This window comes from Electrona antarctica, assembly GCF_951216825.1.
Source record: "Electrona antarctica genome assembly, chromosome: 6".
NCBI lineage: Eukaryota > Metazoa > Chordata > Actinopteri > Myctophiformes > Myctophidae > Electrona > Electrona antarctica.
This window is the reverse complement of record NC_136811.1, coordinates 46,359,971-46,372,932: the sequence shown is the minus strand read 5'-3', so window position 1 is coordinate 46,372,932 and position 12,962 is coordinate 46,359,971. Positions and strand designations below refer to the sequence as shown.

At 40.9% G+C, this 12,962-nt stretch overlaps 1 protein-coding gene across 4 annotated transcripts in view; it reads right to left on the bottom strand.

The window, feature by feature from the left end:
• Positions 1-591: 591 nt before the first annotated feature.
• The window catches only part of plekhg4b (pleckstrin homology domain containing, family G (with RhoGef domain) member 4B), a 57,385-nt gene continuing 45,014 nt past the window's right edge, over positions 592-12,962 (bottom strand). Inside the window, exons 21-25 of one of the 4 annotated variants that reach the window (XM_079502804.1) lie at positions 9,545-9,661; positions 7,392-7,697; positions 6,397-6,638; positions 4,253-4,308; positions 592-1,166 (exon numbers count right to left, since the gene is read on the bottom strand). In XM_079502804.1, the coding sequence (XP_079358930.1) occupies positions 4,264-4,308; positions 6,397-6,638; positions 7,392-7,697; positions 9,545-9,661 (710 nt within the window). In that variant the 3' untranslated portion in view covers positions 592-1,166; positions 4,253-4,263. Of the gene's footprint in view, positions 1,167-4,252; positions 4,309-6,396; positions 6,679-7,391; positions 7,698-9,544; positions 9,662-12,962 lie in introns of those variants that run through there. The other 3 variants (XM_079502805.1, XM_079502806.1, XM_079502807.1) reach the window with 3 other exon arrangements.

The window sequence follows — 12,962 nt, the reverse complement described above, 5'->3', positions numbered from 1 at the left end:
CTGCATTTCAATCAATTCATCACACAGACAGTGATGTTCATGCTCTAGTCACTCAGGATCCTCACTCACTTTTAAAGTGGAGTATGATTTATTACAGCCCGACCACCGGACCAGTGCAAATACCCTGTTCCAATGAAAGGAATTATTTTATGCACAAATTAATCCCATTTCTGAAGGCCTACAGGTGCTCAAAAAGTTGCAAAACATAGCACACGCATCACAAGTGGTGACAATTTACATAATTTATGGCCCTTGGACATCCTTCTTCTTTCAGTTCATTGGGGTCGCCACAACAGATCAATCTATTCCTGTGCTGGGCGTCCTCCTCAGTCCCTCCAGCCACCGGCATGTCCTCAGCGTCCTCACCACATCCATAAACCACCTCTTCGGCCTTCCTCCTTTCCTCTTGCCCGGCAGTTCCATTTTGAGTATCCATCTCCCAATACATCATAACTCTTCCACACCAACCTGTAGTACTCGTCATCTTCTTGTCTATGCTCTCCAGTGACAAGGAGATCAACCAGTGAGGTTTACAAAATAGTTAAAAAAAAAAAATAGGCAAAGTACTTTAGGGATAAGGGGTTTAGCATGGACGAAAATAGAGCCCTTGGTCCCTTTAAATATAGCCCAGCAAAAGAAGCCAATACAAATGGTTTACAACATTTTAATACTCTGTACAGGTTTACAAGACTGGCAACAGTACAAGACAGAAAGACAGTATAATGTTGTTGGTACTTTTGTCTACAGTAGATAATAGACTGATTTATGCTATCCAAAAAACCTTTTCCCCTGTAAAATACATATTAAAAATCTCATCTACAATATAAACATGGCTTAATGTCTAGTCAATAGAAACAAATGTACAGTCCATGACGTACCATTGTGACAGTGTTCAGAACTAAGCAATCAAAGTCATATAGACCATGAAACGACGTGATGTTTTAAGAGGGCTGTGGAGTCTCATTTGTATAAAGTTTGAAGAGTCTCATCTGTGAAGAGTATCATCTGTGAAGACGAGCCTACAGTAAGTGGAATCTCAGCTGTGAGAGTCTCATTTCCCCAAAGAATGCTATTTCAGCTTCTAGAGTCTAGATTCTTCTTACTTCTTCTGCATTCTCTCATCCTCTTCTTATGGGGGTTAAATGTTCATGTTGAGGACCTCAGAGCTAGAGAGAAGGAAAGACACATTATAAATCATTTAAAAAGGAGAGCAGGTAGACCTGGACCACTGTTTTTGTGACATCATATGTATTTAAACATTCTGCCTTAATTAATGAGATACCAAATTTCTGAATAATGATCCAACATCCTCATCGGTTATTCATATTAAGTGGTAGTGATTTTCTTCCTTCTTTTTTTTACAAGTTACATTCTGATAAAAATCGTTGGGTGTTCAGTAACCACTGCCAGAGTCTCTCCAGCTCTTTAATATTAACAGATAAACAAATTAACAGCCTTCATCCAATCAGGAGAGAGGACCCCAAAAAGATCACTTAATTCAGTTCGTATTAAAGTCCTTTCAAACGGGCAGTGATTAACGCACCTAGTAATTCATTTTCAATGAGACCTGCGTTTTCTTTCCTGTATGCGCGGAGAAGTCGAAGGGCGACAATGCAAAGTATTTATGTGATCGGCTGAGCGCAGTCATAAAAGTTGTAATAATGGCTGTTACTAAACGAGCTGGAGAGACCCCTGCTAATGAAGAAACATAGCAATGATTATAGCAATGATTGCTATGTATAATCATCAGCATTTCACAATCAGACAAATATTATAACATTATATTGTACCATGCATGGTCTCCATTCATGCACAACCATTTTGAATGTAGGGAATAAGTTCTATGCACAGCAGCCATATTGGAAAGAAAATTGGGCCTCTTCCTTAGTTCCTTCACAGGTCTTACCAATGATAGTGATAAGGCTCTCTTCCATTCTGGTCAAATAGAGTCAGGGTGCTGATGTTGTGCATGTTCACTGGAAAGACTCCAGTGTGTCTCAAAGTGGGGTCCAGGGACCCTCATGATTCCTTGAGCGGGTTCCAAATGGCCCCTTACAGTTGTGTAACTCTTAAAGAGGCCCCGGAAATATCATTATGATACTGTACATCAAGTACATGTTGTGATGACGTCACGCAGCAGTCTGGGGCATATTGTATTTATCCCTACTGTATTGATACGGCTCCTCCCAACATTTCCCTGCCTGTATGTCTCCCCTCCACTCGCACACAGCCTCGCAACGGGTTTGGGTGTCCCGGGGGGCTGCCAGGGGCACGGCACCTCAAGCCGAGAAGATTACTAGGAGACGGGGGCTGGAGGAGACCGTGGGATTGGGACTCGAGTGCAATTATGCAACAGTTACCTTAACAAAAACAACACAGCAACTCAATTGCTGAAGATATTCAATAGAAATTAATATTTGTAATGCCATATTTAGCCAGTACGAACACAAATCTGCCATCCAAATGACTAGAGTTCTCAGTGTGGCCCGTCGTGTGTGTGTTTTCAGACTGTTTTAAAACAACGTGATGTACAGTATCATAATGATATTTTCGGGGCGTGTCATTGGACCTTTAAGAGGATGGAACCAAATGGAACCAGATTGACCAGATTGGGTCCCTGAAATTAAAATGTTTGAAAACCACTGTGTTACACTAAATGGAACAGAGCCTTCATTAGAATAATTAGTAACACCTGTGAAGGAAGTAAGAACGTAAGAAGTATGCCCAAAGTCTTTTCCAATATGGCTGCTGTGCACAGAGAAACATAAGACAAGAAGGTAACACCCAGCAAGCTATATGAAAAAGAAGGTAAAGCCACCGATGTCATTTTCGCTATCATGCAATTTCAGTCGGCAGATTCGTTGGACCATGGGAGTCAAACTGCACTGCTGGAAGTTTTGTGGAATGCATTGCAGTCAATGAGAGCCCGGTTACCAGCTCATGAACAAACACTATTTCTAAAGACCTTTGTAAATTAATCACTTCTAGAAAATAACAGAAGACATATAACACATTATTGTCTGCTTTGTTGCTTTGTGCGATGTGTAATTTTATGGAGGTATCTAAAGAGCACAAAGTACATTTCTGAACCTATCAAGTATCGCAAGACTGTCCACCGTTTGCTGTCTGGCAGCCAAATCTTGCGATACCTCTACGACAAAAACTATACCTGCCGCTGTTTAGATTCTCAATAAAATTGTACTGTGCACATCGAAAAGCAAGTGATTAGAAAACCTGTGATGTCATCTTTTATATTCCTAAGCCAATTATATGACAAAGGTCGCATTTTGTTCAGAAAATAATGTTCACGAGCTGGTCCAGTCGGCTCCATTCACTGTCATGTATTTATCGAACTTCCAGTGCGAGGTTTGCCACCCATGAAAGCGCCCATGAAAGTGTCATGGCGTATCCATGACGTCAACGGCTTCCGTTCCTTCTGTAAAGAGATTCCTTGACACCCAGCAGGAAACACGACAACAAACCCAAAAGCTACACAAAACAAAACCAGCCATCAGGAGGGGAAAGCCTAAATCCTGCTTTATTCTTAGTTGCACACCGATGTATCATGAAGTATAAATCATTATACTTTTATACTCCGTTACGCTTTCGACAAAGAGTCGACAATCATTCTTCAAATTATCACATCATTATTTTAATATAAATTTGTCTTAAAAGGCATTTTTAAAAAAGGGTTTTTCTAAGTTGCTGTGACACAAGTCTAGGGGTGCCGCAGAATAATTGATAATATTTGGATTGTATCAATATCACTTCAGTTTAACCACTTAGACCCTCTATACTTAAACCAGACCTGAGTTGGTAGATGGTGTGTTCTATTTCAATCTACAACAAAAAAAATTGCCAAAAATAGCCGATCTACAATCGATTGTTTGTTTGTTTGTTTTTGTCACATTCCTAAGCCAATTTGATGACCGGCGGAGTCTCCTACTGAGTCTCCTATTGACCGATGATCCGGTCAAATCAAGTAGTACTTGATTTCAAGGCTTCGTGGGGTGTGTAACTGATAGAAAATAAGCCATGTTTTGGGCGAACCGCTGCTTTAAAACAGTCAACAGGTTAACAGGCAACAGATACACACAGCCAGCGATACCAAAAGATGCATTTTCAGCACAGATTAGTAGAGTCAGGCCACACAAAGTCATAAACAGCAGCTATAGCTCCACACAGTCGTTAGCAAAGCTGGTGACCAAACAGAACACCACAAGATGAACTCTGGCCAGACCGTTTTACTTACTGAGCTCTCATTCAGACCACTGTGGAGAGGCCTAGTGCTATATGAGAGGTCTTGCTCTACAGAAAACAACAACAAAACGGTGCTGCGTGAGAAGGTATAGCCTCACCTTCAACCCAGGGGGCTGTATATAGAACAGTGGTTCTCAACCTGTTGGTCGGGACCACCAGGGAAGCCCCAGATGACAGTGAAGTGACAATTTGAGGACTTTTAAAGGTAAATTGCACTTTAAAAAACACCTTTGGTCATTTTTGTTCTCCCTGGAAATAAATAAAAACGTCTGGGTTTCCGAGGCTATTTTATCATCAACTCAGACTTTTGTGAACATCCCGGACAGTTTTTAAGTTGCTCAATTCAGTATTTATTTGATTCATTAAACTCCATTTTAACCATGTTGGATTTATCAAAAACACCGGTCCTTTTTTCTGGTCATACTGCCCTCCTAATAATTATGTGGGGTTTTTATTTATTTATTGTAACTGTTTTGTTTTAATAATTGTTTTGGATAATGAAAAGCATCAGGGAAAGAATAAGGCTATTATTTTGTTTTGAATTTTTTAATAAATGAAAAAAAGTAATCGAAAAAACACGGGCACCTCAGGTATTAGGTGGTTAGTAAGAGCCACCAGAAAAAAGGGTTTTCGATTAATCTAAGATGGTTAAAATGGAGGTTGAAGTTACAAATTACAATAGGTTTGTATAGGATTCAGGAAGGGGGCGGGGAAGCTACAATGAATATCAAACTTCCAAATACTCAATCAAGCAACTTAAACTTTTCACTTCAGCCTGACCTTCTAATATGAAAAAGCATGAAAAATCATTCCTGCATCAAAAGTAATCAACAAACTATACAAAAAAACTGGTCAAGCATTGGCCAAACTGTATAATATATAAGAAAACATTGTGAAAGTAGCTGATCTACGTGAGGCTTGTAGATCTGCTATTTTCACAATATGTATCTGTGGAACCGAGTCAAACTAAATTTAATATGTCAACTCTGGGGAGGGTCCCCAGTTCGAATAAAATTATTTTGGGGGTCCACAGCCTGAAAAGGTTGAGAACCACTGATATAGAAGATACTATGAAGTTGTTTATATAAAAAGCAATGTGGCAGGTACTGAAAAAAATGCTGTTGGTGTAATATAATATACCAAGATTATATTAATATATATATATATATATATATATATATATATATATATATATATATATATATATATATATTATTATATATTATTATATATATGTTTTGCTCCTTTTTGCACTCTTTATTATTATTATTATTATTATTATTATTCAATGCTGCTGTATGGTCTGAAGAAAGACAACAAAAACAAGTTGTACTCTTGTACTCGGTGGGGCTGTTTAGTAACCTGACACGGCCAGATGGGGGCAGTATTGATTCACAAGTTCGGGTTAAAACTTTCAAATCAATGCATGTCTAATATCAACAGCAAGCTGGAGAATGTCTAAATCCTTTTGATTTATTCATATACATATTGACCTTTTACTACTATTGTACGTGCTTTGAGTAAAATCAACCCAAATTATCCAGAAAATACTAACTGAAAATCCACAATCTGTTAATAAAGTTGACTGCCTATAGCTGGTTTTGGACATGACAGCCCAATTAAGCCCAATTTAATAGTGAAAATAGCCGATGTACTTCAACTTCTTTAGTACTTTATTCTTCATTTCAGAAACTTCTTTTGTGCAGTGGTTAAAAAGACCAAAATCACAATACATGGAAACCCAGATGCTATAAAAACTACAAAAGCTACCTTTTAAAAAGTAGTGCTTAAAAGCATAATATATTAAAGTTCATATGGAGTGCTGTAGGTGGTGATAGTATAATATACTATGCAACCTATGTGCTCACCAGAGTAGGCCTACAGGCTCACAACCCTTCGCAATGCGAGCTTGTAGATTTTTAAAAATTTCTTAATTTTTCATTTCAGATTTTGTTTTTTTACTTTAATCTATTGAAATAATAATAAAAAAGGTTTTGTAGTAAACATTTAAATTAAAGGGTGACATTACCCGCTACCCATAAAAATGGGTTCGCAAACCTGAATATGGATCCCGATTGAGAAACGCTGTTGTTTAAAATAACACTATTGTTACACTATTACAATTACAATACTTACTGCCGTGATGAAGTTTGTGCCTTGGGGTTGGAGGTCCTGGTTCTCCTGGAACAGGGGAGGAGGAGGGGCCGCGGACGAGGAGGTGGTGGGGGTGTGGGAGGAGGAGGGAGGGGATGGGTCGCACAGGAAAGAGGGGGAGGGGTGCTCGTCATCGTTGATGTTGTTGTTGATGATGTAGGCGTCCAGAGCGGGAGCCGACATGGCGCTCATCCCCGTCACACTGTCACTGGACGTCTCTGTAACTGTCACACAGTGTCACACTGTCACTGGACGTCTCTGTAACTGTGGCAATGTTTACAGTTATCCATCTTTAGAAATATAAGTAAAGTGTGAGCTAGAGGCTACATTTTAAAGCAGGGGCTGAGAGAGATATTATGGATCTCCGTGTGCATCACACTCCTTGTGAAAAGAAGCGTCTGGAGTAATAGACGGGACAGTTAACACGGGACAAATAACTTACACTGACGTAAAAGTGAAAGTTCGGAATGCAGAATGTACTTGAGTAAAAGTACAAACGTATATTGGCATGAAAATGTACTTAAAGTACCAAAAGTAAAAGTAGTCATTGTGCAGAATGTCCCATCGCAAGTATTCATGCTGTATGTATAAACTTTTGAAAATAGCAGCTTGTAGATTGGCTATTTTCGGATGGCCGAAATGAATATACATCTGAAGTGGTAAATGTGTGGAATAATCAAAATTCCTAAAACGTGCATCAAAAGGGCTGCGCAGTCTGCACACGCTTATCCGACATACCATAGGACCAGAAAACGATCGGATTAAGGTTGGCGAATATGCGTTAAGGTTGACGAACATGCGCTGCTCCGTGCTTGCGGTTATGGTTAGGTTAGGGTTTGAGATAGGTTGTCGTTGTCGGACCAATAGTATGTCGAAACTAAAGCCTGCATCAACCAAGGGTGTCGTTGAAATGAAATAACAAAACAAAAAAACAACAAAAAAGGTTTTTTGAGTATGAGGTCATTCTAGTCACTCACTCATGGAAGGCTGGCCGCCAGCGTCCTGCTCCAGCTCGTCCTCCTCGATGCAGTCGTAGGGCCAGTGGGCGAAGGAGGGCACGCTGCCCGCCACCGGGTAGGGGTGGGGGTGAGGGTGGGGGTGGGAGGGCGAGGAGGAGTAGAGGTGGAGGTTGAGCGAGCCCAGCAGCGAGGAAGACGACTGGCTGCTGGAGGAGGACGTGCTGCTGTTGGAGATGGTGGAGTGCGGCCTCTTGAACGACGAGGCGGAGGAGGAGGAGGAGTGGTCGAACGAGGACACGGCGATGGACGCTCGGGTTCGACACTCTGTGTCAAAGAAGCAGGGAGGAATATATATAAGAATATATAATAGAGAGACGTCAGAGCGTCATTAGTATATCCCTAAAAACCCAGTGGTGGAAGTGCATTTACTTACAAGTACAGTTTTTTTAATATTTTTTTTTACTGGAGTATTTCCAATTTTCAATACTTACTTCTACTTCACCAAATCGCAGAGGCAAAAATTGTACTTTTACTCCACTTTTCCATTTGAAAACTTTGGTTCCTATAGTTACTTTGTAGATTTGTATTCTAACAAAACATACAGTAACCGTCGTCAGCCCTACCTGTATATACATTTCGGCCATTTGAAAATAGCCAATCTACAAGTTCACAATGCGTCGCGACTCGCATCACAACGCATTGTGAGCTTGCAGATCAGCCATTTTCAAAAGATGTTTATACATTTTGAAATGCGATATTCTGCATAATTAGTACTAACTTTGGTACTTTAAGTATTTTTTTTATGCCAATACCTTTACTCAAATATTCCAGACTTTTACTTGTAACACAGTACTTCCACATTGCAGTATTGATACTTAAAATATTTGAGTACTTTTTCCATAACTGCCAAACACCTCACAATGGAAAGCATGAAAAAATGAAAAAAGAAACTGAAAAAGATCAATCACACCGGAAGCCAACATTACATCCCTCACCCTGGCTTCCTGTGTGGTTGATTGATATAACATTATTATTGGGGGGAATGAAAATGTAATTATTTTAAAATATCTTTACAGTACATTTTATTTAAAAACGTTCCCTTTCTGCTAAGCAGCGAGCAAGTATATGCTTAGATGATTTAGATTCATATAAGGTCAAATCCGAGCGACTGTAAAGACGAAACGGAATTGGGGAGGAGGCTTTATCGCTTGATCTTTGTCAGAGTTTCTGTGCTCCAGACTCTATGACGGAAGCATCTGAAAATTGTGGGAGGCAACAGTCTGGCTCACGAGACAAGGGGCAATCAGAGTCACTTAAGCTGTTTAGAGAACAGGTTTTCAGCTGCTCCATGAAGTCATGACGAGGCCTGGACTGGCAACTTGACACACCGGGCGTATGTCCGGCACCCCGTCTTAGGATCACTACAGTAATTATCAGAACACGGAGGGATGTTTTTCAGTAAAAGTGGTGGTGTTGGGGCTTGATTTTTCAGATGGGGGTCCGTGGCCAAACACATATTTCAATATATTTTTCAGATGGGGATCGGTGGCCAAACACATATTTCAATATATTTTTCAGATGGGCGTCCGTGGCCAAACACATATTTCAATATATTTTTCAGATGGGGGTCCGTGGCCAAACACATATTTCAATATATTTTTCAGATGGGGGTCCGTGGCCAAACACATATTTCAATATATTTTTCAGATGGGGGTCCGTGGCCAAATGCATATTTCAATATATTTTTCAGATGGGCGTCCGTGGCCAAACACATATTTCAATATATTTCTCAGATGGGGGTCCGTGGTCAAACACATATTTCAATATATTTTTCAGATGGGGATCGGTGGCCAAACACATATTTCAATATATTTTTCAGATGGGGATCGGTGGCCAAACACATATTTCAATATATTTTTCAGATGGGGGTCCGTGGTCAAACACATATTTCAATATATTTTTCAGATGGGGGTCCGTGGTCAAACACATATTTCAATATATTTTTCAGATGGGCGTCCGTGGTCAAACACATATTTCAATATATTTTTCAGATGGGCGTCCGTGGTCAAACACATATTTCAATATATTTTTCAGATGGGCGTCTGTGGCCAAATGCATATTTCAATTTGGAGGTCCTTGACAATGAAAATGTGTGGGAACCACTGGCTTACCCGAGCCCTTCATGATGTAGTCGATGGCTCTGTCACTGATGGCTGCATCGCTGGGCTTGATGTCCATGAAGGGTTTACTACCGATCCCCATGGAAACCATCTCCTGCATGCGCAACTCTGTAGTATTAGAAACACATGTATCCTTTAGTGCACCGTTTCTCAAACACTGGGTCACGTCGCGGACATTAATTAACCTAAAGATATTAAAAGGTTTAGACAAAAAAAATCACAACCTTTCAGCAGATTTTGTAATGTGTATCAACTTTTTCATGAATTTTTCGAAAAATCTGTAGGAGTACTGTCCAAAAATATGTTTTGCAAAAATCGACCTCCTGGTGGCGCTATAACAGACCCATGTTGCCAGAGTTCTGCCCTGGCATCCAGTTAGTGTGTGTGTGCACAGTTTTGCTGAAAGCAAGCCAACGGTGCCAGAGATAGCTGATAACAGACAGAATGACGGACGGCAAACGGACAGGCAAACTTTGGAAGCCAATATGAAATAATATGAAAAATACGGACGGACGGACGGACGGTCAGGGTGCAAAACAGTCTCTGATTGATTGATAGATAGATTGTAGACCACTGTTTAATGCACCGAAATACACAACATCCAACTGTAGTTAACTACTGCTTTAATGCACCGAGGCTAGTAAAATACACAACATCCAACTGTAGTTAACTACTGCTTTAATGCACCGAGGCCAGTAAAATACACAACATCCAACTGTAGTTAACTACTGCTTTAATGCACCGAGGCTAGTAAAATACACAAGATCCAACTGTAGTTAACTACTGCTTTAATGCACCGAGGCCAGTAAAATACACAACATCCAACTGTAGTTAACTACTGCTTTAATGCACCGAGGCCAGTAAAATACACAAGATCCAACTGTAGTTAACTACTGCTTTAATGCACCGAGGCCAGTAAAATACACAAGATCCAACTGTAGTTAACTACTGCTTTAATGCACCGAGGCTAGTAAAATACACAAGATCCAACTGTAGTTAACTACTGCTTTAATGCACCGAGGCCAGTAAAATACACAAGACCCAACTGTAGTTAACTACTGCTTTAATGCACCGAGGCCAGTAAAATACACAACATCCAACTGTAGTTATTGTCTCCACCAGGCCGAAGGCATGGGGAGAGAGTATGTTTTGCACTCCGTCCGTGTGTCCGTCCGTCCGTGTGTGTGTCCGTCCGTCCTTCCTTCCGTCCGTCTGTGTACAGCTAATCTCCGGCACCGTTAATCCGGCCGATGCCAAACTTTGCACACACACTCCCTGGATGCCAACGATGAACCTCTGCCCCACATTTTCCAGAACGGCCAGTTATAGCGCCACCATGAGGCAGCTTTTCACATTCTTTACCTACAACTGCACCGATCTGCGTGAAACGTTGCATGCACACTCCCTAGAGGCCAAGGACAAACCTTTGACCTGCATTTTCCGCATCTGCCTTTTATAGCGCCACCAGGAGGCCGACTTTTGTAAAACACATTTTTTGATATTACTCCTCCAGATTCTGTCCAAAAATCTCACAAATCGTTACACAGTATCTCTATGGTCATGTGCTCAAGTCGGATCTGTCCGATATTTCATATTCCATCCTCATTGGCTATAATTGGCTTTCACAGTTTGCAAGATTGCCCCGTTTTGAACAATAGCCTCAAATCATGAACGCAGCATGCAATTTACGTGAAATCTTTCACACTTTTTCTTACTAGGCTGAGGAATATATCCCACCCTTTTCACATTGGCCTGTTATAGCGCCACCAACAGGTTGATTTTTGCAAAACACATTTTTGGAACAAAATGCCTCAAATCATCAAAAAAATAAAAAAAAACATCCTCCTAAACATTTTGCCAAACATTCACACACACTCCTATCCTCCTGGTGGAGACCTGTGCCCGGAAGGGCACTTTTTCTAGTTAACTACTGCTTTAATGCACCGAGGCTAGTAAAATACACAAGATCCAACTGTAGTTAACTACTGCTTTAATGCACCGAGGCCAGTAAAATACACAAGATCCAACTGCAGTTGTCTCCACCAGGCCGAAGGCATGGGGAGAGAGTATGTTTTGCACTCCGTCCGTGTGTGTGTGTGTCCGTCCGTCCGTGTGTGTGTGTGTGTCCGTCCGTCCGTCCTTCCTTCCGTCCGTCTGTGTACAGCTAATCTCCGGCACCGTTAACCCGGCCGATGCCAAACTTTGCACACACACTCCCTGGATGCCAACGATGAACCTCTGCCCCACATTTTCCAGAACGGCCTGTTATAGCGCCACCATGAGGCAGCTTTTCACATGTTTTACCTAAAACTGCACCGATCTGCGTGAAACGTTGCATGCACACTCCCTAGAGGCCAAGGACAAACCTTTGACCTGCATTTTCTGCATCTGCCTTTTATAGCGCCACCAGGAGGCCGACTTTTGTAAAACACATTTTTTGATATTACTCCTCCAGATTCTGTCCAAAAATCTCACAAATCGTTACACAGTATCTCTATGGTCATGTGCTCAAGTCGGATCTGTCTGATATTTCATATTCCATCCTAATTGGCTATAATTGGCTTTCACAGTTTGCAAGATTGCCCCGTTTTGAACAATAGCCTCAAATCATGAACGCAGCATGCAATTTACGTGAAATCTTTCACACATTTTCTTACTAGGCTGAGGAATATATCCCACCCTTTTCACATTGGCCTGTTATAGCGCCACCAACAGGTTGATTTTTGCAAAACACATTTTTGGAACAACATGCCTCAAATCATCCAATTGCCATCAAAGGCGTATGAAGAAATGGCAATCGGTACACATGATCTCTGTAGTCATGTGATCAAGACGAGTCTGTTGGATTTCTCAGATTGTACACTGATTGGCTAAGATTGCCTTCCAAAGTTTTCAGGAGTGGCCCGTTTTGTACAAAATGCTGCACATGTCCTGCTCATCCAGAATTCTATCCTCAGAGATGCTATGAGTGATCTGGCTCTGCATTTCCTCAACAAAATGAAGAAAATTGTTGCAAAAACAAATTAAAAAAAACATCCTCCTAAACATTTTGCCAAACATCACACACACTCCTATCCTCCTGGTGGAGACCTGTGCCCGGAAGGGCACTTTTTCTAGTTAACTACTGCTTTAATGCACCGAGGCCAGTAAAATACACAACATCCAACTGTAGTTAACTACTGCTTTAATGCACCGAGGCTAGTAAAATACACAAGATCCAACTGTAGTTAACTACTGCTTTAATGCACCGAGGCCCGTAAAATACACAAGATCCAACTGTAGTTAACTACTGCTTTAATGCACCGAGGCCAGTAAAATACACAACATCCAACTGTAGTTAACTACTGCTTTAATGCACCGAGGCCAGTAAAATACACAAGATCCAACTGTAGTTAACTACTGCTTTAAT